We start from the raw sequence: 27,645 nt of genomic DNA on the forward strand, positions 1-27,645 counted from the left end.
TATTAAGAATTCTAGCTGATAACTCTAAATATTTTGTTTCAGTTGTATTTGTACCATCGTCATGGAACTGGTTACAATCGTAGATGAAGATAACAACAAGTATGCCTTTAAACGTTACAAAGGTTATCCGTTTACTATCGATGTCGTTGGAAATGTAAGAGACCAGCTTGATAAAATAGCACACCGTGAAATCAAACAGGATGATGTTCTTGTTGCCGTATTTCCAAAATCTGGTAAATATATTGTTTTCTTTAGATCAAGATATTTCAATATACAAGGTTCATTATAGGAACCTTTAAAGATGGTACTTTTTCTAAAATATGAAAAAATGCTCACAGATTAGAAAAAAAATTCACGACAATGGCTGACAGGAAAGTAATGTTGATATTATTATTATTATAAGTATTGACATAATTTGCCTTATGGTCAAGAAGATAGCCACCAATGACAATGAATGATATAGAAAAATGTGAATGAAACAAAATATAATGAACAAAAAATGTTAAAAGTTATTCTTCGATAATGTAACAACATAAACAACAGAACTTGCGTAATATTTATAACTAAATAAATAAATCGATATGGTTATTATACAGGCCAGGACATCGACACTGACGATTATTAGCAGTATCTCATGTCAGCTCTGATAAAAAAAACATTCATGGTTAAGAAAAGCTTTGAAAGAAAGCTTTCCCTTCCTGATGACTTTGTCTAATTGCCCTTGCATGTTTTCAATGGTCTGAGTATTACTCTTTCTTTTGTCTATTTAACAATAGTTTCATAAATTTTGCTTTTGTATTAAGATTCATGTAACGTGTCGATATTTTCTTCGGCGTTTTTGCTATTTAAACATTCTCCCAATCAATTTTTCTATATAATATTACATCCAAATGCTGGATAGAATTGGGCTGGGTTTCTGAACATGTAGAAAAACCTGATAACGAAAAGGCTCACTTTTATGTCCGATTGATGTTATTAACTCAAATATCAATTGATATTCTATAATTCTCATCAAGTCAAATCGACCAAATAATTAGAACAATTGTGCACAATTGATGATTTTATTTAACCTAATATCATCGATTGATGAAGTCTACCGTTAGGCAGACGAAAAAAAAGTTCTATCTCGTTTTGTGTAATTCAGGAACACACTGGCTCTACAATACCGTAATGATGTTACGATCGGGATCTTTGACATATCACGGGACACCTACGATGATGGAATTCCAAGATTTTAATCTAATTGAGGAAATGCCATCTCCAAGAACATTTGGCTCCCACCTGCGGTTTCGGTTTCTTCCCGAACAGATGAAGCTTGGTAAAGGGAAAGTGATCACCATTACTCGCCATCCGAAGGACCTTGTTGTGTCAATGTATCACATGATACAAAAACTGAAAACGTTCGTTGGATATGAAGGAACATTTGAGGGTTTAATTAAATATTTCCTCTCGGAAGATTGTAAGTTTTATAAACATGATTCTACATTGTTGCACACCCTATCACATACACAAATAACGTATTCAATTTATAAGCATGAAAAATAAAGCAGTTACTGAGTCGCAGTTACTGAAGAGAACATACACTGTGGAATTGAGGTATGTCCAAATAACCTTAACAATTTTACAAGCAAAAAAATCTTTTTTCGTCCCTTATTGGTAACTTCATTTCGAGAACTTGATATAGTATTAACAAAAGTGACGTTACAAACGAAGGCATTTTTATGGCGTGGCGCTTCGTTCGTTGTCAGTTATATAATATTAATCGACATCTTACCATTTCTGGATTTTTACGAAATTTTTATCACAAGCCTCCTTTGGAGAACCGGAAACAATTTTGTATAGATGGAATTTCTTAGGAACTCGGTGACTTGAGGGACGGGTCTCGAAAATTTTACCTGCAGATCCTATTGCATGGTTCGAAGCCAACAAAATTTGTGATGTGATCGTTTCATTTTATTAAAGAAAACCTGTGTTCTTCCTTATGTTTCCTTTGACACTGCTTCAAAGTTGGCCTATGTTTTGATATTGAATGACCTGTTCCCATTATCACGATTTCGTGCAAGAAGTACCTCAGAGGCTTGAGGGGCGGGGCTCGAGAATTGTACCTACTGTCCCTCTTGCATGGTTTGAAGGTATATTTTATGGGTTTGCATTAGCCTATTGTTAAAAAGGGGCCGATCCCAATAGGGAAATAAAGTTGATATTTTGAAATCCTCCTCCTGTTGGGTTGAACCAATTTTGACGAAATTATGTTTTAAAAAATTAAATTTCTGGAGATGATTGACTTTGGCATTTTCAAAGGCTGAGTCTGTCCAGTTGATTTGAAAATAGGAAAACATGAATACTATACATACAGTCACTTTGCAAACACAATCGGATGTCCATGAATTATTCTCAATATTGTTAGGACTTTAAACCAAACCATATGATACATCAAATAGAAATAAATTCTTAAAATTATTCTAATAGAATGAAGGGATATTGAAAACGTGTATTAAGTATGAACAATAATCTTATTTAGGGAGCCAGTTTATTAAAGACTCATGGTCTGAACCAATTAAACAATGAACCAAATTGGAAGAGGCGGCGTACAATGGGGATGGACTTCCAAAATCTTACTCCCTAGTTTGGTTAAAGCGATTGGAATCAAACCTAGTCAGATGAGCGATACAGGCCCGATGAGCTTCGGATCTATTATGAGAGACAGTGCCAAACTTTTCAACCAATACAAATGATTCTGTTGAAAACTCGAACGCAGCCTAAAAAAGTTTCGTAAGGGGAAGTCTTTCATATTTACCTCGAAATGACTATGCAAGCAGAATTGATTATCAAATTTAAACACGATTCCATTTTTCTCTCAAATCAGATTTTATCGGATCGTGGTTTTCTACGATAAAGGACTTGGAGGAATGGAAAAGTCCTAATTGCCTTTGCCTTTCGTACAGTGATTTTAGAAAGGTAATTTTTGCTTTAACATTGTGCTAGAGGTGATAAAACGCTTGTTGCCAAAGCTAATTCACAGGCGGTAACCTGTCTTCATTTATCTCATTAAGAACAACTGGTATCTAAATTTTACTAATATACTCGTATCATTATCAATTTGCTTAGATATTTACACATAACCTCATATATTTCAGAATACATTTGAGAACGTTGTCAAGATGGCGAAGTTTTTAGAAGTGGATCGTGACGAAGATTTTCTGCGATCTGTCACCCAAAATATTCAATTTGAAAAATTGAAAGAAAGTCATATAGAAACAACACCATCCAATGACCGGTGGAAAGAAATTTGCGACGAAGGACGACTGCCAATATACAGAAAAGGTAAAGCTGATTGTCTCCAAGGAATGTGCAGATGACACAAATTATTTGCATCTTTCAATAAAATGAGTCTTTTTTGTTTCATGATAGTAATGGCACTATAGAGTTGTCCTTGAGGCATCTTAGCCTGTCTGGCTTTTGTCTACACATTCAACAAGAAGACGAAAATATGATAATACTAGACATCTTCTTTCTCAGTGTGCAGTATAGTAAGACTTCAGATCTCAGACCTGAGCAACGTTTTAGGACACGGAGAATGGATAATGTTCGTTGTTGATAGAGCAATCTTTTTTTTGTTTTTTTGTTTTTTGCATCTTTGTGCTTTTATTGTAGGTCAACCAGGAGAATGGAAAAACATGTTTACTGTTGCTCAAAGTGAACACTTCGATCAAGTATACGCGAAGAAGGTTGTGGAACTAGGTCTGAAGATCAACTTCGGGTATGAATGAACAATTTCATATGGATCTATGAAGTCTTAACATGTACGTCCATGTAAGAGAAGTAAGCATGTTTTTGTGGTGATCCTATTTGCCTTGGTGTATTTATTCTATTAAAGATAAACATAACGAAGTCTTCAAAATGCAAATATAGCGCTGATGCTTAACATGCTGAGACGGAAAAATGAAAGTATACTTTCACTGGCTTTATCGGAGATGTACTCAGTGTTTTGACTGGAGAATAATAAACCGCACCCAAGCACGTACAAACCTGTTGTTTTTTTTTATCTTTATGTTTCTCTAATACCTTTCCGAAGATCTAAGTAAAATGATGTATGAATGACACTTAATAACTGTGAAATGTGGAAACGTTAACCAAAATATGTGATAAACGGGTTATTTGTAAGGAAATTAAATGTGGCATGGTTGGCTTTATAGCTAAATATTGACACTCTTTGATGATCATGGATATGTAATGATTACAAACACATGTGACACAGGTAATTACATTTGATAAAATATAAAACACACCGAGGACCTTACCGTTTTTGATTCGTCGTGATCATTACATTTTTATTAACAATCAATTTTATCAAGGCCATTCCGATAACGCAAAACCTGTTTTAGTTTTTTGAAAATATGCGTTTATCAGTAGTATCAACATAGGCGTACTACGTATTTAGTGCTAACCTCATATGACCCTACTTGTTGTGAGGACATTATCTTTTTTCTTAATACGCCTTTGTCACTGCCTTACTTTCTAGCCTTTACTTAAGTGTTATTTCATGCTGTGAGAAGACACATATATTGCATTTTACTAAACCGCAGCGAAAAAAAATCGTCCAAGTCAAAGAAGACAGAGAGCGGAGACTGAATCATAAAACATTATCAAGGCTCTGGTCTACACCGTCGTCGAGTGTGGTGTTAAAACCTTTCAATAGAATATCGGCATACATATGAAGACTTACGGTGCCCCTCTGTTGGCTGGCTGACTTGATTTTGATTTCATGCATTTATCGGAACAGGCCACAAAGACACTGCATAATCGTTTATTTTCACTTTCAGGTATATTGTTGACGTATGGAAACCAACATGGACAGTTTTCCGCCAAATTGTATTAATTGTTTTCCCCAGAATATTTCATTGTCTTTTATAGACAAATGGAATTGGGCAACACGTAAAACCTATAAAAAAAGCTCCCCATAAAGATATGAACAAGTATACTGACGTACATATAAGAGTAAAGGTATGGAAATTACATGAATGAAATATCCACATGATTGACTACTACAAAAACATGTAAAAAGAAAAAGGAAATATTGCCATCAGTTATCATATTACATATTAGAAAGGTAATAATGAATGTAATGCAGCTGTCCCAACGTAGGGTCCAGCTGTGTTTAAGGATGAAGACAGAAACAGTTACTAACTGTCCATACTTACACAATTCTGTGCTTGATAACAACGATGGAAAGTGGATCTCCTAGGACAAGGTAAGATAAAATTAGACAAGGCGGCCAGTATCAGTGATGAACTCTGAATCAGAATCAGACGATATTCTCTTCATCAACCATTTATCTGGATGTTTTCCTTAAACGAAAACAACATGGACAGTTTTTCACAAAACTATATGATGAGCTCGACGATTTCAGTTTCCCTATTTTGAATATTCCGTTTCTTGATAGCAACATTCCTGCATGCCCAACCTATGGTGTTTACGTGTCGCAGTTGATTTGATATTCAAGGGGTTTTTCCCATTATCGCGATTTTCAAGTTTAATAAGTCGTCAAGTGACAAACACACTCGTAACTCGGAATTACGAAATTGAGAAATTTCTTTGTGCGAAATGAAGGTGGACCTCTTCGAAGCTCGTTAATGTGCTTTTTGGCGACGTTGTTTTAACTTGTATTGACCAACAGTTACATGGCAATTGTCGATGAATGATTATTAGCAGCTTAAAACTTAAGTTTGAGACGCATTGTATCAGCTCAGACGAACGAATTGTGTTGTTTTAGGATACAATGGCAAGTTAATTTTATACCGTTTCATATAAGCTGTCTTTTTTCCCTCTCATTTTCACGTAAGATTTACCCATGTTTCATCCAAGTAATTTCTTCGTATTAGATAAATGGTATTTTTGACGACATTGAAATGCTGTTATTTAAAGCGATACATACGTGAAATTTCAATAGGGAAAAGTGAATAATTTACTTTGACAATTCAGTACTGAATTATATTATTATATATACATGTACAGAAACAAAATATTGTATCTGATGATTAAGCACCTTACAACGTAAAGAAATACTACAAACTGATTTTTTTGCAGGAATAATGAGACTCAAGTAATAGAAAGTAAGAGAAACGCACCTAATAATTACGTAGGTTACAAACACTTAATACATATAACATTAAGTGTCAAGACTTCTATGTATTGTAATAGCCAGCAAAAAGGGGATGACTAACAATATTTAATTATTATTATTATTATTATTATTATTGTAATTTAGTTTTGCAAGTTCAAAAAAATCACATGTTTATCGTGAACAGTACACCAGCAAGTTCACATTTCCGTTTTAATTGGTATAACAAGAGTGAAATTAATAGCGAAAAATATTAAACTTAAGAAAGACTACAAGCTATTGCAATTGCACAATAAATCGTTGTCATATCATTAAATGAAAATAAAGTTGTTCCATACTTAAGTTTAATACAAAGATTGTGTAAAAGATACACAAATGAACAGCACCATTTCATAACTTAGAGTGAGATACAGCAGAGCCAAACAATGAATAAAAATGTCAGTGATGCTAAGGGCGATTAAGGAAATTCAAAGTTTAAAACAAAATAATTCAAATGAACATGGTCTAAAGTACATAAAATCCTTAATTTAAAATAATCCACAAAAGATAAAATTATTAAGCAGATGTGACATCATCAATTTTCACAAAATTAGTTGTAAGTCTTTAACATCAGTTTGTTATGCCATATATAAAAAATGATTGTAATTTTGAAATATATGTAGGATACTAAAATAAAAGTGCTCACATTGTAATACAAACGACATAGATGTCCCGAATAGATCAAGCTGAAAGCTAATGTCAGTCTACACCCGGACATAAGAAAAATATCAGAATATGATATGTCATTACACAAGTCCAAATGCAATTAAATTTAAGGAATTGATGACTTCTGATCATATCAGAACCATAAAATAACAATGAATTTATCCAAATAATTTTAGTAACATTTGTTCCCTGTGATATGATGTAAAATGAAGTATGTAACGAAATCTACAACTACATATGATATGCTAAAACATGGTTTCACCATAAGGCTAAAGAAAACAGTTTTATTTTTCGTTTCTGTTTATTTATGTTTTTTTTTTTACACATATCTGAGATTCTTATGTAAAGTAATTGAACTGTCATCGTGATATAGACTTAGCATTGGAAAACTATTGTTAATAATTAATTCTAAATCTTACAATTAATCATATAATATTTACAAAATCAATAAAATTTTTTGACATTTATATTATTTTACGATTTTCGTGCAAGAAGTCGTCAATTGACTGACAAACACAACACAAGCAAACAAGAAAACACAACACATAATGCTCGTAAGTTTGCCTGTTGGTTCCGTTGTTGTATACCTTGCTCTCATTTGAGAACGTGACATTACTTACTTGGATTGACTAATGTTTACATGGCGGGTGTCGTCGATAAAGCAGAAGACGCTTACTCTTCCGGAACACCTTTTTTTTCAGAAATCTTCGTGTAAATCTTTCTTTTGTACATATACTAAACAAAAAAAGAAAGGTAACACTACTTTATTCTGTGATTAATTAATTAACCCCTTCATAAATCCTTACCAATCATGTACGAATAAAGTAATTTATCAATTCTGATAAAACAGCAGTCATGGTTCATTATAAAACTTTGCGTTCAGTTGATTTTATTCGACTGTAAAGGACTTTGGGGTCAATTTCAAAGGTAACACCATTAGTAACGGGTATGGCCACTGTTTGCGAAGTAAACAGCATTGCAGCGTCGTCGCATGGAACTCGTAAACCGGCGGATAATTCGAGGAGAGATGTTGTTTCATTCAGCGATCAAGGCTTGGGCCAGCTCCTGAAAGTTTGACGGCTGTTTTTGACGTTCTCTCACGCGTCGCCCAAGAACGTCCCAGACATGCTCAATCGGTGACAAATCAGGTGGTTAAGAAGGCTAATCTAACACCTGTACGTTATTCTGCTGCAAGAAAGTTCTGCTGACGCGACTGGTGTGCGCTGATGCGTTATCCTGTTGAAAAATGGCGCCAACGCCATGGCGTCTAAAGAATGGCAGAACCACTGGTCTTAAAATTTCGTCCCGATATCGAATGCCGGTTAAATTGCCATTTAACACAACAAGCCTGGTACGAGTCCACCCACAAATACCACCCCAAACCATTACACTTTTCCGCCAAAGCGGTCCCGTTCTGCGATGCAGCAGTTCGCAAAACGCTCCCCTCGTCGCCTCCACACTCTGCGCCTTCCGTCACCGTGTTGCAGACAAAAACCTGGACTCATCTGAAAACAGAACATTGTTCCATTGTCGTAAGGCCCAACGACGGTGAACACGGGTCCAGTTACGCCGATTATTACGGTGACGTCGCAACAAATTGGGTCCAGTGTAGGGACGCCGCGCTTTCAATTGGTAGGCCCTCAACCTGTTGCGGACTGTTTGGGGAGACACACGACGCTCAAACAATGTCCTTGTAGTCTCTACTGCGGTTACGAATCGATAGCGCAAGTGTATCAATCGTATACGACGGTCATCCCTGGCGGTCGTTTTACGGGGTCGGCCGCTTCGGGGACGATCGGATGTTGACCCAGTTTGGTTTAAACGACTTACTACCTGGCAAATTGTCTTAACACTGCAACCAAAATGCCGTGCAACTCGACGGCGAGACTCCCCAGCCTGGATCATGCCTACAGCCCTTTCTCTCTGTACTTGTGACAGCCGGGGCATAATGATAAAGTTGATAGATAGCAAGATTCGGTGATTTCGAAGTCCTAAGGATCTAAAGAACAGTTGTCAGTTTGAATGTTTATGAAATTCAAGCGAAGATACAAGTTAGTCGCAGAAAACCTCGTGCAGCTCTTTCGCTAATACAGACTTGAATGATTTTGGTAACCCCCTTGGATTTTGTAACGTAAAACATTACCATTTCCTAATATTGCACAAACGTCATTTTGTTTTCACTCATTTACAGGTATTCGCCAAGGAAACATGTTCACCTTTCTTTTTTTGTTGAGTATATTTGGCCCTAGTTGTATGTCATTTGAGTTTTCCCGCCCATGTTTTGCTTGGGTACTGTCCCCTGTCCTAGAAATACCACACACATCTTTCATGCTAAGTACTTTTATAGAGTAAAAACTTGATTGTCCATTAACATTTTGATCGACTTCCAAAATTCTACTCCTTATTGTGGATAAAGCAATTGCGACCGACCCTAGATAGGTGAACGATGAAAGCCGTATGAGCTTCTTATCTATTTTTCTTATGAGAGGTGCTATACATTTTAATCAGTACAAATAAGGTTCTAACATGTGAAAAATCGACAACAGCAAAAAAAAAAAAAAAAAAAACGTTTCGTAAGGTTAATGTAAATGCAGACAAAATTCATTTTTCTCTCAAATTAGATTTTGCAGGATCGTGGTTTACTTGGATAAAATACATGGAGGAATGGAAAACTCCTAATTGCTGCGCCTTTCGCACAACCATCTTGGAAAGGTGGTTTTTGCAAAACATCAAACATAGAGTTAGAGGTGATGTAAGGTCTGTTGCCAAAGCAACTTCACAGACGGTAACCTGTCGTCATTTATCTCATTAAGAAAAAACAGATGTTTAATCTTTACTAATGTATTTATATCAACATTAATTTGCTTATATAGGTATTTACATACAACCTCATATGCTGTAGAATACATTTGATAACGTGGTCAAAATAGCGATTTTTTTAGGATTGAATCGTGACGAAGACTTTCTGCGATCTGTCACCCAAAATATTCAATCTGAAAAAAAAGTCATATAGAAACAACACCATCCAATGACCGGTGGAAAGAAATTTGCGACGAAGGACGACTGCCAATATACAGAAAAGGTAACGCTTTTCATAATCTGATTGTCTCCGAGGATTGTACAGATGACACAAATCATAAGCATCTTTCAATATATTGTGCCTATTTTTATAATATTTATACAATTATTTTCCTTTGTTTCTTTACATAGTTGTCTCAGAGAACCGTAAAATGGGAGCGAATCCAAGTGTTGAATGTTCACAATTTTAAAAAAATACGCAAAATATCTTTCTAGGCATTCACTGTCTCTATAACACGGTGATGATGTTGGGCTCCGGTACTTTGAAGTACCACGTCACAACAACTCTGCTTCAGTTTCAAGAGATTTCGATTGTAGAAGAAATGCAGACGCCGCGAACATTTGGCTCTCTCCTTCGATTCCGGTTTCTCCCCGAGGAAATGAAGCTTGGTACAGGGAAGGTTGTTACCACAATCCGCAACCCTTAAAATTTGGTGGTTTCTGTTTATCATATGATGCGTGACATGGAAGATATTTGGTACCAAGGAACATTTGACGTGTTTTTAAAACGTTTTGTCTCAGAAGAATATAAGTATTAATTATTTTCTTTCAGTATTTTATTCACATATTGATATTATCTGTTACGTGGCATTTATTACTTGACTGAATCTATCACAACGGTACAGTTCAAAATCTAATTTTTGTGTGCATAAATGTCTTCTACTCAGTGTTTCATTTGTATGTATTTTATAATAACTCAAATTATGTAATTGCATTTTGAATGGGACATGTGCCCTATGGAAATCGATTTAGACGAAATTGCACAGTCAATCAACGAATGTCTTATAATCTCCTGTTTGTTTATGGCCTAATATCCTGGCAACACTACGAGGTAAGATGTTGCGGGGACACCAATGGAAAAAGGGTATAGAAATATTTTACACTATATTATGTCTTAACAGAGGCTTGTTTAATCGAAATACATTTTTCTAGATTATTACTCCATCATTGTCTAACCCTTATGTAGAGTTGTACCCCATTTCACGATTCGTCAGAAGCGGCTTAATTTGGAGCCTAACAAAATAGTAGTTGTCTCTTTTGTGTTTATCACTCAGTATTGCCTTATTGTAACGGCTGGCCCAATATGGTATGACCGCATGGGTGTCCCTTTTGCGTCGTGCTTTCGGTAGTGTAATACAGTGTGAAGGCATCTGTTTTCGCGCCATCACAAGGAGGCCTACACAAACATATCGCAGACGCATGCACTCGCATTGCATTGATGTATGAAACCTGTCTTGGCGATAGGGATATTTTCGCAAAATTTGGAAGAAGTAGGAGAAAAGTTTTAAGAATAATGCCCAGACGACTTTCATTATAGAAACACATGTTTAAAAAAATACATTTGTCATAGTGATCTCATTAAGAAATAGTCTATTTCTTTGAGCTATGAATCTGGACGTGTTTGATGCATGTTAGTTTGCCTGAAGGTTCCGTTGTTAATACCACATTAGCATAGCCTACTGGGATTGACCAGGATTTACATGGTCGATGTAGCAGAAGACGTTTATTTTTCTGGAACATCTTTCCTTATTCTCCTTGTAATTTTTCAGGAGACTCTGTGTAAATCTTTCTTTTCTTCATATTTTGCCTTAGTTTTCTAAAATTTGAATATGGATAATGGTTATGTTGAGATGTTAATATTTTCTTTTTTTCCAACATGCATCCATTACATGATTGTAAGAGTTGAATTAACTTGAGGTCTATAAAGTTTTGTAACTAACGTTCCGATTAATTTACGAAAACCGTATGGTAAATGAGTGCAGATCCTCAACTGATAATGCCACTAAGAGATCGACTTAATTGTCCTTATTGTACGATCTGTTGTTTATTGATTATATATATTTAGGCTTCCTGAGAAATGGATCATGATTTTCTTGGATCAAGGACATGGAAGAATGGAAGAGTCAAAACCTGCTATGTTTTCATATGAAGATTTCAAGAATGTAATGTTGTTTTGAATTGAATACAAATGTATATATAATGAATAACAAAGTCCGATTTAATAAGTATTCATTGTAACAATTCTTCAAGTAATTATGTGTTCAATCATTACTTTAAAATTATTTAAATTCGTTTTCCGATAGTTTGTTATTCAGACCGTCCTTCATGTTTAAATTCAAACTGTTTGCTTCAGAACACATACGAAAACGTTGTTAAGTTAGCCAAGTTTTTAGAGCTTGATCACAACGAAGACGTCCTGAGAAAGGTAGAACAAAACATCAGCTTCGATAAATTAAAGGAGCAACACAATATTGTAAACCCGACCAGTGTCCGATGGAAAGAGATAACAGAATGGTCGACTTTCAATCTACAGGAAAGGTATATTGACAATCATTTGTGATGAAAATAGATCGAATGGTTTTTCATCAGACTATCTAAATCCCAAATAATCATCCAAATGGTGTCGAAGATCACAAGCGTCGGTGATAGTGACAGCTGTTGTTCAGCCTACTTACACAACACACATCATGTTTAATTACACAAAGCTTATTTGATAAGAAATAAATCAATTATTCAAAAGTATTTAGAACGACATCGGAATAGTACGTTTCAATTATTTTACGGGAGTAAAATGAAAAAAGTTGATATTTCAGTGATAAAAAAACTCGTATATTGAATGATATACAGCATCCTTTCACAAATAAACTTTTTTCGTTCATTATTAATAGTCATATGTTTTGCTTTTCTTTCCAGGCCAAATTGAAAAATGAAAAAATACTTTTACAGTTGCTCAAAATGAATGGTTCGATAAAATTTGTGAAGACAAAATACAAGTGATGTCAATCAAGATAAAAGTCGACAATTGATGCTTTTGTTGGTAGATTTCGTCCTGACGTTTCTGCAAATATTAAACAAATGTTGATATTCGCCATCCACTAGCATACTGTACACACACATATATATTGACCTAAGTATTCTTCTTTCCATGTTACTTTTCACTTGTCGTTGAGCTCTTCCGAGTTGGCTGGGGAGTTTCTCTGAGCCTTTTGGCTGATTTCTTGTTAGCTGTATTCAGTCGAGAAGCAATAAAGCATAAATGTCATACTCAGTTCTTTCCTATGTTCGTGGATTGCAGATTTGAAGAAGTTTCAGCACACAAAAATTTCATCTGGTAAAAAAATCCAGTTGTTCATCACTTTCAGTGAAAAGCTGTATTCCTTGTCATCAGTCTGCTGTGCTGTCAATGAAGAATCACTTAATATATTCATTGTGTGGCTCTGCTGTATCTAACTTTACTATTAAAAGGTTATTCATTGGTGTGTCTTTTAATGCATTCTGATAAACCTCGACAAGCTACAGTTAGTTCCCATATTTAACTGTCATAAGCGTTTCACGAAAGATAAAAAGATTTCCCTGCTACTATTGATACATTATATTTATCAATATTTATAATTTGTTTGTATGTACCTGTATAGACATATACATAATTTGTGTAAATCATACAACTTGGAGAACTTTTCCATCATCGCCCTCAATACATGCCTGCCCCTCCCAAATACCTATACAAACACATCCTATTACTTCAGTTACCTCATGTATTGTATTTCAGTACCAGCAACATCATGTATTTACTGGACAGTTTCATCCATGATAGAGTTTACTGGTTAAACACCAGCGCGATCAAGAAGTATAGATTGATAACAATGCTGACAGATTGCATATATGTGCCCTATACAATTTGACTTTGTTTACAAATACTATGACACATGATCAATTTGGGACTACGTGATATACACACACACAAAGATATATATATATTCCTCCACATACACCCATAAATACTAATATGATTTGATAATTTACCTTATGATTAGAACGTGTAGGTGTGTCACTACTATATATATACGAGAGAGATACAACCCAAACTTCCAGTATCATCTCGTCGTTGTCGATAATAACACATAGCATAGAACTTTAAACTTAAGGATTTTTTTGTATATTTTTTTTACAAGATATATAGACATCAACCTTCTGATAGGGTTTAAAGTGCTATCGGTGACTCCACACATAACACTGTAAGATACTGGGCAACATGGAAATTGTGGAGACTACAGACTATGAAGGAAACAAGATTAAATACAAAAAATACAAAGGAAGAGCATTTCACTTGCAAACGTTCGGAGATGTTGGAAACCAGCTCCGAATGGTGGATACTTTCAAAGTCCGACCTGATGATGTGTTCCTCTGCACCTTTCCAAAATCCGGTAAGTTAAACTTTTGTAGTTAAAATGAAATATTTTAAGTAGTCAATATGCATGTATGAAAAGATGGCTGCAAAACAATACTGGGTAAAAAGTCCTTCTTAATGGAATGAATTTTAAAGTCTGGCTTTTGTATTCAACATTAAAAGATTAAGTTCTTTTGTCATACATTCCCATCTGTCTATTTTCTAGTTAATGCATCTCGCTGCATGAGTACAACACAATATAATCAGTTTCTGCTAATTGTGAGCTCACTGCAGGGAGGGAGGAGGTCTTGTATGTCTGCTTTTTCATCATTTCATAAGCGATGGTTAGACAGCGACTATTGTAATAAACAAACTACTTTGGTCAGTCTGCCTGTTAAAAATATGTATCAAATAAGTGGTTAATGAATATTAAATTTCATTTGCGTAGTTTGGTCTTGTCACGTGCTTTGACCGGTGACATAGTCATGACAGTACATACATATGAGGCACACATAATATACACAGAGAGACATACAGAGAGAATAGTTAGTACGTATTTTATAATATCAAAATTAACTCTAAGGCAGTTTGAACTGCTGATTTATATAATATATTAATCAAATATTTGTGGTAGATACACATTGTGCGTGTACATAAGTAGGATACGCTGTTGTACTTTTCAAAACAATATACCATATAAACGTTTGTTTATTTTGTGAGTATTAGCATTTTTCACCACTTCAAATATAGTGATAAAATTTGAATTTGATTTGGTCTTGAAATTTCTTTCTTTAATCGTTATCGAGTTTAACATATATTGAAAGATGAAAATTGTTAGTCATTTTCCTGAAGATTTTTTTTTAAAAAATAGGAAATATTGCTCCTTGTATCTCTATTGTATCTTAATTATTTTCTAATATACAGCGTACATTCCAGATTTCAATTTCTTTAAATTGTCACGTAAAACCAGTTTTATTCACAAAAAACACAATTACATAATTGGTGACAATACCTGATGCACCCCATATCCTGCTGTGTCTTTTGATTGTGTGTGTGAACATTAATGTTGACAGTGTATAATTATTTTAACATGGAACCTGAAACTAAGTAAACAATACATTGAGGTACAAGATTATAACATACAAATGTACCAATCTTTGTTATATATGAAATAATTTCGACATTGCTATTGTCAAAAACATAATAAACTAAAACAAGCCAACACAGAGCCTACTGGAGAGTACATTGCAACATTGCATATATATTAATTTTTCCTAAGTATTTATTTATCTTTTCAATCCACATGTATAGTTTTGACTAAAGTAAATTCTAACATACTCCTATATGTTAAAGGTAGTAGTGGATATAATTTTGTATACCTTTATGACTGAACAGTAGACCTACATTTATGCACGAGTGTGTCATGTGATTTTTACAGTGATTTTGGGGGATTCAGTAGGAACTATTATTGAGGTAGAGGGATTAGAATGAAAAGTCAAATGTCATACGATTTACATCTATCTGACACATACCTTTATATAGACAGGACAGCATGTCTGTCGGATCTAGAGGGCAAACATGAACATACATCTACACCAGCTCAACAGTGCATCTATTTTCTGCCCATGTCTTGTACATTTGGTTGTGATTTCTTCTGTATAGTCACTATATTGACTTGATTATGAATTGGTATACAAATGGTCATTATCAACTATATATAAACAATGATGATTGGAATCAAATAACCGACGTTGGACCGGCAATCACGAATCTCAGACCGAGTAAACAGGATAGTTTTCAGCTCTGTGTAACCTCTTCACATCGAGTTTCTTCGCATTACAGGCACAAAGTAACTGTTGTTAGTAACCAAAACCCGGCTATAGTTTGCGTGTACATAATTCTTGTGGACATGTCTTGATCTAGTCACGCTACCCTGTTGTTTGACAGCATTAGCGTGGTTTTGTTTACGTTAATCGTCTGCCAGTCACAGGGCGACTTATGTCGTAAACATTACAATTTTGCATGATTTAAACAAAACAAAAATCTTTTTCTATGCTGAAGTGATGATTTTAAACAAAAATAACATTTTAAGTCAAAATAATCAACTTCCCATTTACGTCACTTCGCCTCGATGACAAAGTTATCTCCCTTACACCAGAGCTCTTCACAACTCGACCACGTCACCAGAGCAGATCCTAAAGCACTTGACCAAATAGATTTAACATGAAAACTTACGTGTTATAGGGCGATAAACATACGACTCAATCCCAAATTCTTTTTTTTCTTTGAGTTTTATTGTTGGATTTTGAGTGTCCCTTTTGTCAATCGTTATCAATCGTTATTGCGAATCCATAAACATACAGTAAAAAAAATAATATGCTTTTCGAACGGGATAAAAACGGATTATAAGCAATATCCACACAACGATAATTGGATTGCATTACTTTTGAAATAAAACACGACAGGATACATGTGTTAATTGATGAGATATAACATTAGGAATCAAAATGACAGACGGACGAAAACAGTGAACCGTTTTCTAACACATCCATACTAGAGGGTTGCAAGATGTATTATTCAGACAATTGTGAATCATTTGTTCAAATTATTTGACGTTTGATATATGCTGACAAAATGTGTTAATTATAATCGGTAACACTGCTGAACAAGTGCTTAAGATAATTATATTTTTGTGTTTCAGGCTCTCACTGGGTAGGGAACATTATTAATGCTTTAATCACTGAATCGTCGAAATATTTGGAAGGACCTTTAACTCTGGAATTCCATGACTTGACGACTGCCGACGAGGATAAAAATCAACGCATTATCTGCACACATCTCTCCTACCCTTTCATCCCAGCAGCTGTCAAGGCAGGGACAGGAAAAGTCATCAACGTGCTGAGAAATCCAAAAGATACGTTTGTCTCTGCTTGGAAATTCTTTAGTTCCATGGTGAATATAGGCTATGCGGGAAACATGGATGGATTTTTTCGATTTTTCTTGTCGGATGAATGTAAGAATAGAATTACTGCAAGTCTACTACAAATTGTTATAGTAAATATTCAACACTTGTGAAGAGGAATTAACAATGGCAATTAATTCGAAAACACCAATTTGGATTTCGATAGTCATCTTAATAGATAATTCCATGTCGTGTTCTATTATTTGTTGAAATAGTTATGATGTATGATTATGATTTACAATGTAAACAATACAGAAAGCAATTTTTTTTCAGTCTACATGTCCGCATCATGGTTTAACTATGTAAAGGAATGGACGGACGGAAAAGCCAACAATCCTAATATGCAAGTCCATACGGTGTGGTACGAAGATCTGAAAGCGGTATATATCTTTGATGAATACTCATAGACAGAGAACAAATAAGTACATTATAACATCGACAATTGAATTCGCCCAATACATAGGAACTATATAACGATATTTTGTTATGTTACAAGACGCAGATGTTATTGTAGGTTTCGCTAGTAAGTCGCATTGTTCACAAAATATGTTATCTTTTCAGGATCTTTACAGTGAAGTGAGCAAAATATCCAAGTTTTTAGGCACACGCAATGATGAAAAGTTTCTCCGTGAAGTAGAAAGCATTGTCTCCTTTCAAAGTTTAAAGACTGCACATGAAACAGACGCTGGAGCCGTTGATCGGTGGAAAGACATTTGTAAGGATGGACGTCTACCCATTTATAGAAAAGGTCAGTATTTTGTTATCGTATAAGAACGTCATAAGTTCTTTTCCAATTATATTATGAAGACATCAAAAAATTACGTTCCACATTACTTGCTTCAACTTTGAATTAATACCGGTAAACACCGATTAAGCCGTTACCAGTAAAACGTTATTGTGTGGAAAATGTCACTTTTCACATTCACACATAGCTACTTTGGTCGCAATTGCTTTCGTACTGATGTTGATCAATGTTCTATCAACATCTTAAGTAATTCGATAAAGTCCTTCTGCTGTATGCGAGGTGCGTGCATGTCTAGAGTGTACGTGTTTTGTGGATTGCTTTGGTTTAATATTATGCAACGTCCTATGAACAGCTGTAGTCATTCACGGTTGCATATCAGTGTATGCGAGATTAGTGAAAGTGTTATCAGCGAGTGTGTGTTTTTCTTTTTTGATAGTTTAAATGTCCTGTATTTATCTCCTTATGGGACTGCTATTGTTGTTCATTGCTAAATAGGGCAAAATTAGTAAGCTACAAAGACCAGAAAGACAATAGTACTGGATGGGATGGCTTGCTACTGTACTTGCAGCCGAGCATGCATTCTTTAAAGAGCCAGACCCACTCCTCGACCGATATTATTTCATATAAAAAAATCATGATTTTCTATCTTTCTCGGGTAGCAAAAATTCTGACTAATCCTGAAATACCGCAATTTTAAAGTAAATCGCTACCAATCTAACGCAATAAATAGTTCTAAATAAGAATTCGAAACGACTCGGTGCTAATTCATTATTATGCGGGAAGTCCTACCCACTGACACATGCGCAAATAACTGTAAATAAATCTACCGTCCTCCAACATGGCAGAAAGCGTTTGAGGGAAGCGAGGAAGAAAACGTGTTTTAACGGAATCTGAGGTGAAAAGAAGGAAGATAGCTGGTTCATACTCTGTATCACACTCTGTTTTGCTCTCTCGTGTAGTATCACTCTAAAATCATATTCATAAATACTCTTATCATCGAATATTCGCTTTAGATAGATCCTTTTTGCGATGTTCTGTATGTTCGTTACCGTATCGTAGCCCCCATTTGAGGGCCTCTTTGCAATTAATCGTAGTTTTCATCGTAATCTGCACGTTTTTGTGTCATATCTAAGCATTGACTTTTCCTCATCAATATTCATATCCTGATGTTGATTAATGATACTAACTCCGGCACCGATATCTCCCGTACCCTTTCAATTTCAAGTTCGAAACTTTATACAAGTCTTTATTTATATATTATCTATTGGTATACAACAACATTTCCGGTCACCAGTCAATAAAATATGAAAAAATATCTATAATGGAGTGGGTCTGGCCCTTTAACATTTACATTTGTTTTGTAGGTGTGATCGGAGATTGGAAAAACGAGCTGACTGTTGCACAGAATGAACTGATTGATTCAATGATCAAGGAAAAACTTGCTGGATATAATTTAAATTTGAGGTACGAGTAGATGTGATGCCATCAAAACACGAACGACTCTGTTACGCCTGGGAGTATTAACCTCTTGATGAAAATATATGTACAGTGATTATATGTTCACTCGACATACTGTTGGTAATTTTTCTTGACCAGAATTGTTATAGAAATTATAAATGTATGCAGAAAAAATAATACATGTAATTAAAACTTAAATTCGCAAGTGCTCTCGGTGAATGAGGCGCAGGTATCACAATACATTCATTAAATATGAAATCAGGCACCTATGCATTGGCATTGTTTTGTACGTTGGAATACAACGTGGTGAGGTCTAAGTAATGTTTTGATAATACATAAATCTCGTGCTTCTTCATAATTCTTTACGAAGACTGGATTTCCCAAGTGTTGGTTCCTTCATCGGAACATCATTATTCTAAGGTATAGTACATAAACGAAAGCAAAAACAAAACTTACAATTGATAACGTCAATCGAACGCTGCATATAAAAGGTTTCAGATTTGGTGAATATTAATCATTTATTGTTTTCGTTAATGATAACTTCAAGAATTTCCCTCGAATATGACAACGATCCCTTTTCCAGTGTCAACTCGGATAGAAAAACATGCTTTCAGTACCGCGTGTAATTTTTTTTATCTTACTTTATTCAGTCATGTAGTAAATATTCGCTTAAACTGTTACTTTTTCATTCCTATTTAATTACTGAAATGCTTAACAATACATTGGCAACTTCAAACTGAATGATAATGGGATTAATGTATTTTTAATACAGGAGTAAGTACTACAGTAAATGATTACAAGTTTTGTACGTTGCTACTCGCTCTTGCTTATTTATACCAGTTGATGCTAAACTTTTATTGGAAAAATATACAACAATATTTTGTGATATGGTAAAATCAGGCCGGGGTGAGAAGAAAGTTTGCTTTTGAGAACAGAATTAGTGAAAAGTGCAATGAATTTAGAAGAAGATAGTCAACATTTACAAATATCACACTGTAAAATTCAAGCCATGAAACCTTAACTCTGTAGCTCCTCCTTCAATTTTTGTACCGAGCTGTAGCACGGATTCATTAAAATACCCAATAGAATGCAACGATACAATTAAACTTCTGAAATTATATTCAAGCATGCAGAAAATAAGGTTGCCTGTGATCAAAGTTGACCTCCTTTAAGTCTGTGGTAACTTGGTTGGGTCATGGAAACTCGCCGGCGGACAGACTGAGGCAGAGAATGACTGGCGGCTGTACAGCTAGGTCGTGTGAAATCTAGACAGTCTTACAAGGTGTGAGACAGAGAATGACATATTTGAAGGGGTTAAAGCGAATGTGTTTGAATGATGCGGACAGAGACAGTCTTGTCTCAGACACCATAATTGCGAGCCCCTGCGCATTAAGTTCAGTCCTAGAGCTGGAGTCTTTTTGGGGTGTATTATGGCACCGTGTAACAACATTTTAATGAGTGATGTGGTGATGAGGTTGAGCCAAGATCGTGAAGCAATTGGTCAGTTACAGATTATGTATTAGATAGAAGAAGTGAAGCATTCTTTATATGGTTATGGATTTTAAGGTCAAGTAATTATAAATTAATTGAATGAACTGTTCTTTAATAGGGGAAAAAGGTCCCTTTCTGAGTTTAAATTACAGGTGAGATAATAAAATATAACTGAGCTGTATTGAGCAACAATCTCTTGTTAATAAATGTGTCTGCATGATAGTTGCAGTTCAGAAAGGGAATTAGACCAAAGTCAGCATAAGGCACCTAAGATAGTGACCTCTGCTGAATGACCGTTGTGGCTGGAAGTTGAGAAGACCCTATCTTTGCCTAGCTAGATAGTTCTATATTCAGCTTGAACTTATCACAGATCGAAGATTGAACTCAATTAGCGTGAATAAGCAACATATATGTGAACTCACCGACCTCGATCGACAAGTGCTACGCCTGCAGTAAAGAACAAATAAGAAGATAGCGGAAATCGATACATCGATTTGCTCATATGTTTTTGCAATAAGACTGTCCTGAATGGTCATTTTAAAGTGGAATCACACTAAAATAAATGTCTTTATCGCTATCTTATTATTTCATTCGTCACATAAAACTCTTGTGTTTACAATTACATTGCTTAGTGCAAAATAATTTCTCATAAATCCATTTAATTTAATGGTTATTTCCGTATTGTAGACAAGTTACAATATGAAATAATATCGACTTCCGTACGATGTCCCAGTATTGAGTGCTAACATGAGGCCTTTGGGCTTCATCGATCATCTGACTGTAAAGAACTGTAAATGGTATTATCGCAGACGCAAACAATTTATTCTAAAATGTGTATTTCACGATGAAGGCCAGACCGACCCGAAATAACAATATTTGGTTAGGACCGACTCGGGGTCATTTCAGGGAGTTTGGACTAAATATAACTGGCGATGCTTGAGAAATAAAAAAAATGTGGTGTTGAGGAAAACCATAATTGCGCAATCAATACACAACATAGCTGTCATCACAGCTTTATTGAAGTTTTGACAAGGTCGACAATTTTGAAACATGTTTTTATGATGGTGGCCATATTGGATTTCGAACCAAATCAAAAACAGCACATGGCCAAAATCATTTCAGAATCAAACAAGACAAGATTGAGCTGAATCCCTCATTAGAAGTTTATGAAGTGGACGACGACGGATAAAACATAGTAGGAATATTTTATCTTAATCTTGGTCGGGTTTGAATCTGTGGGTGAGTGGTAGGGTGGGTGGGTGGTAGGATGGGTGGGTGAGTGTGTATATGAGGGTGTGCGTGTGCGTGTGAGTGTGAGTGCATACACATTTTCAGGGGGGAAAGGATGTTTGATGTACTAAAATGTATTGTATGATTACCTAAAACGAAAACTATGTGATTAGATGGATATACGACTTGATGCTGTTTAAAATTGTAATCTTTGTAAAAGACTAACAAAGGCGTTCATTTTGATTTAGTTTCTTCGATAATTTCCTAGTTTATTTCGATTGTTAGGAGGAAGTTAAATTCTGAACAAGCAAGTTATGACATTGGTATTAATACTGAGACCATTGATGTTCCCTCACATATTGAGGTTAGAGGTGATTTATTATAAAAAAAAAAAAAAAAACCAGAATACATAAATATAAATTGAAGGGCATGGATAACATGGAAACCCGAGAAGCCCTGAAGGTAACAAATTGAGATATATAAAGTCAACCCGGAAGAGTTGGTTATAAAGAGGACGAAAGAGTAAACGGTACATTTATAGAATCTGTATATCATATATAAGTGTTCTGTGAGGGCGTGAGTGTGAATGTTTTAAGTAAGCTGTGGTGTACATTATATGTATATGTAGCGTAAATATATATGTATATATGCTAAAGAGTGTACTATTGTGTTGTCATTGCCTGGCAAGGCTATGTCGCTCTTCCACAGAGATATCTAGTTAATTCTATTCTTTTATGTATATACACAACGAATAAAATATGTCTCCGTCGCATGTTCGTACAAGCCGAATCTTCATATTTTCTCACCCTTTCAAAGACCTTTCCCTTCTGATGATCTAATGACACTACCTCACTGCCGTCTACTTGTCACAGAAAATGTCAATATTTTGATATCCTGCAAAGATTGTACAAACTATACAATTGAATAGTTACGCTCACTACAAAGTAGGAACTAAATTCAGCGTTGTCAAACAACGATAAGAGACGTACAGCTGTTCCGTCCTTGGAGGTGCCTGATGAAAATGAAAATGGGTCTAAATATTTAAGGACTTTGCCTTTTGAGAAAGAGGTTTTCGTTAATTCTTCTACCTATGCGGATGGCTTCATATGTTACAATTCCTAAATACTAATAACGTATTTCTTACAGTAAGACAAAGTCTAAGATTACAAAATTGTTGTTTGCCAGTGTTAATGAATGAAGAATCTGCCAATATCTCCGACAGAAAAGCATATATATACAACAGACGCTTTGGGATAGGAAATTGTGAATATTGTTCCTTCAGTGTCCAGAAAAGTGGAATCGCCACGATGTTAATATGTAAATGCACATCACCATTTGTAACAGAGGAAATAGCTTTGTCGATGTTTAATGATAATTGGCATCAAAAGGTTGTCGAGTCAATTATTCTCCATTAGAAATATCGGGGATAAAATCTCAAACTGCTAGACGAATAAACGAAAGACGAACTTTTCATAGGCACTGAAAACAATCACACTAACATGCGGCATCAAAGTCGTTGGAACATTTGGGAGTTAACTCCCTTCATTCGTTTACTACAATTGAATGTTATTGTTTCATAATAAACATATTTTGTCTTTCCCTTGGAGGGGTTTTATCAATCTGTATCATTATAATGATGTTGGGTTATTTATCATTGGTGAAAATCAGGCAAAATAACACCAGCAATATTGACTTGTTTATATTTCAAATACAAACACACCCTATTAGGAGTATATGTGATTTGAAGTGCAAAGAAGATACCTATATTATACATTTTCTGATTCTAAGCATATATAAAAAATAATGTTTGTGATTTCTTCATTGTCCACTACTACTGCGGAAGGTATTCCACTCAATCTAGAAGTGATTTGCTGCAGAGATATATGTGAAATATACTTTAATTTTCTGAAGAAGAAGAACGGATATTTTTTGTATAATAACTATTATCATACCCTGGAAAATATCTCAATTGTAGATCTAAGCTTCTTTTTCAATCCTGTACCGGGTTAAATTATTAACAAACTTGATTTGAAACATCTAGACCATGAAAAATGTGCATGCATGATTCTGTATTTGAACCCGCTGACTCAGTTGCAAGTAAAAGATATTTGACAAATTCCACAGAAGATCCGAAGATCCTGCAGCAGACTGTTTTTATTGAAGAGCGATCACATTGAAATGTCAAATGTTACTGAAACGGAGTTGTAACATGAGGCTCCAACCGGTCACATGATATTGACAGTGGGATTTTGTTGTTCCCTCTCATTATTGTCTTAACACCTGTCTTATCAATACACCGTATGTCACGACATTTGTTAAGTAAGTCTATGAATTCCGACCTTGTTAAAGTCCTTTCAATCTTTACTACTTACAGTAATCCTCTTGACATTCAGGTTTAAATTTGATTGCAGTACGAACAGCCATCCCATTATCAGTTCAACATGACGTGGTTATACGCATGTGCGGTGCTGCCCTGAGACAGTGATAGATGAGGAATTAAAATTAGATTTTGAACAACTTGAAGGTAACAATACGTTGGCATCGAATCTAGATCTATCTGAATAAAAAAAAGACAAAATTAAAGGACACATGATTCGTTCAAAAGTAGTTTTGCTTACAATTATGTTAATAAAGCCATAGTTAAAATTGAAAAAGACAATAGTGAAATGTCAAGTCAAGATGCCATCTTTATTGAGGTACAGGATTTTTACAAATAACCAACCAGCATCAGCATGTACAGTCAAAAGACTAAAATTTTTCATGATAACATTATTTCAGAAAGACAAACTGGCTTTTTAAGTGGAAGATAGGTTGGTGAACACACTAGATCAATCAATGACTGAGTACAAATAGAAAATACAGATCATTTCTTCTGTGACTGAGTACAGATAGAAAATACAGATCACGTCTTCTGTGACTGAGTACAGATAGAAAATACAGATCATTTCTTCTGTGACTGAGTACAGATAGAAAATACAGATCATCTCTTCTGTGACCGAGTACAGATAGAAAATACAGATCACACTTATGTGACTGTGTACAGATAGAAAATACAGATCACACTTATGTGACTGTGTACAGATAGAAAATACAGATCACACTTATGTGACTGTGTACAGATAGAAAATACAGACAATCTCTTCTGTGAACGAGTACAGATAGAAAATACAGATCATCTCTTCTGTGACTGAGTACAGATAGAAAATACAGATCACACTTATGTGACTGAGTACAGATAGAAAATACAGATCACGTCTTCTGTGACTGAGTACAGATAGAAAATACAGACAATCTCTTCTGTGACCGAGTACAGATAGAAAATATAGATCATCTCTTCTATGACTGAGTACAGATAGAAAATACAGATCATCTCTTCTGTGACTGAGTACAGATAGAAAATACAGATCACGTCTTCTGTGACCGAGTATTGATAGAAAATACAGATCATCTCTTCTGTGACTGAGTACAGATAGAAAATACAGATCATCTCTTCTGTGACCGAGTACAGATAGAAAATACAGATCATCTCTTCTGTGACCGAGTACAGATAGAAAATACAGATCACGTCTTCTGTGACTGAGTACAGATAGAAAATACAGATCATCTCTTCTGTGACCGAGTACAGATAGAAAATACAGATCATCTCTTCTGTGACTGAGTAAAGATAGAAAATACAGATCATCTCTTCTGTGACTGAGTACAGATAGAAAATACAGATCATCTTCTTCTGTGAAAATACAGATCATCTCTTCTGTGACAGATAGAAAATACAGACCGAGTACAGATAGAAAATACAGATCATCTCTTCTGTGACCGAGTACAGATAGAAAATACAGATCACGTCTTCTGTGACCGAGTACAGATAGAAAATACAGATCATCTCTTCTGTGACCGAGTACAGATAGAAAATACAGATCATCTCTTCTGTGACCGAGTACAGATAGAAAATACAGATCATCTCTTCTGTGACTGAGTACAGATAGAAAATACAGATCACGTCTTCTGTGACTGAGTACAGATAGAAAATACAGATCATCTCTTCTGTGACTGAGTACAGATAGAAAATACAGATCACGTCTTCTGTGACTGAGTACAGATAGAAAATACAGATCATCTCTTCTGTGACTGAGTACAGATAGAAAATACAGATCATCTCTTCTGTTACTGAGTACAGATAGAAAATACAGATCATCTCTTCTGTGACCGAGTACAGATAGAAAATATAGATCATCTCTTCTGTGACCGAGTATAAATAGAAAATATAGATCACGTCTTCTGTGACTTACAGATCATCTCTTCTGTGACTGAGTACAGATAGAAAATACAGATCACGTCTTCTGTGACTGAGTACAGATAGAAAATACAGATCATCTCTTCTGTGACTGAGTACAGATAGAAAATACAGATCACGTCTTCTGTGACTGAGTACAGATAGAAAATACAGATCACGTCTTCTGTGACTGAGTACAGATAGAAAATACAGATCATCTCTTCTGTGACTGAGTACAGATAGAAAATACAGATCATCTCTTCTGTGACTGAGTACAGATAGAAAATACAGATCACGTCTTCTGTGACTGAGTACAGATAGAAAATACAGATCATCTCTTCTGTGACCGAGTACAGATAGAAAATACAGATCATCTCTTCTGTGACCGAGTACAGATAGAAAATACAGATCATCTCTTCTGTGACCGAGTACAGATAGAAAATACAGATCATCTCTTCTGTGACTGAGTACAGATAGAAAATACAGATCACGTCTTCTGTGACTGAGTACAGATAGAAAATACAGATCACGTCTTCTGTGACCGAGTACAGATAGAAAATACAGATCACGTCTTCTGTGACCGAGTACAGATAGAAAATACAGATCATCTCTTCTGTGACTGAGTACAGATAGAAAATACAGATCATCTTTTCTGTGACTGAGTACAGATAGAAAATACAGATCACGTCTTCTGTGACTGAGTACAGATAGAAAATACAGATCATCTCTTCTGTGACCGAGTACAGATAGAAAATACAGATCACGTCTTCTGTGACTGAGTACAGATAGAAAATACAGATCACGTCTTCTGTGACTGAGTACAGATAGAAAATACAGATCAAATACAGATCATCTCTTCTGTGACTGAGTACAGATAGAAAATACAGATCATCTCTTCTGTGACTGAGTACAGATAGAAAATACAGATCACGTCTTCTGTGACTGAGTACAGATAGAAAATACAGATCATCTCTTCTGTTACTGAGTACAGATAAAAATATAGATCCTCTCTTCTGTGACTGAGTAAAGATAGAAAATACAGATCATCTCTTCTGTGACTGAGTAAAGATAGAAAATACAGATCATCTCTTCTGTGACTGAGTACAGATAGAAAATACAGATCATCTTTTCTGTGACTGAGTACAGATAGAAAAAAATACAAATCATCTCTTCTTGTCTTTGAAGTACTGGAAAAGGATAAAAGAGAAATTACAAAAAAAGCGAAGTTGTTGATTTCCAATTAGAGACAATAATTTGTAGAGACACTTAAATGTCTCTGTATTCATAAACGTCATAATTATGTATACAAATAAAATATTTTTGATATACACTATCTAGAGAAAGAAACAATTGAAATGAGTTTCTTACATTCAGATACCACATTGAAATGATTAAATCGGATAAACGTTTTCTTTTA

The 27,645-nt window shown here is 35.1% G+C and overlaps 2 protein-coding genes and 1 pseudogene across 2 annotated transcripts; all 3 read left to right on the top strand.

The window, feature by feature from the left end:
• Window positions 1–61: 61 nt before the first annotated feature.
• On the top strand, window positions 62–3,770 carry LOC132550415 (sulfotransferase 4A1-like). The gene is made up of 5 exons (XM_060214476.1): window positions 62–233; window positions 1,145–1,459; window positions 2,867–2,958; window positions 3,138–3,324; window positions 3,655–3,770. Exons 1-5 carry the CDS (start codon window positions 62–64, stop codon window positions 3,768–3,770), a joined length of 882 nt encoding a protein of 293 aa, XP_060070459.1.
• Window positions 3,771–5,225: 1,455 nt separating this feature from the next.
• On the top strand, window positions 5,226–12,711 carry LOC132550404 (sulfotransferase 1C2-like; annotated as a pseudogene).
• A 1,226-nt stretch (window positions 12,712–13,937) lies between these two features.
• Window positions 13,938–25,931, top strand: LOC132550405 (sulfotransferase 1C2-like). Its single transcript, XM_060214467.1, has 7 exons — window positions 13,938–14,109; window positions 16,774–17,085; window positions 17,308–17,414; window positions 17,596–17,782; window positions 19,144–19,243; window positions 20,847–20,880; window positions 25,719–25,931. Exons 1-7 carry the CDS (start codon window positions 13,938–13,940, stop codon window positions 25,929–25,931), a joined length of 1,125 nt encoding a protein of 374 aa, XP_060070450.1.
• Window positions 25,932–27,645: the final 1,714 nt, after the last annotated feature.

The sequence above is a fragment of the Ylistrum balloti genome, unplaced genomic scaffold (genome assembly GCF_031769215.1).
Source record: "Ylistrum balloti isolate Yb309-2 unplaced genomic scaffold, AGI_CSIRO_Ybal_v1 Utg370122, whole genome shotgun sequence".
NCBI lineage: Eukaryota > Metazoa > Mollusca > Bivalvia > Pectinida > Pectinidae > Ylistrum > Ylistrum balloti.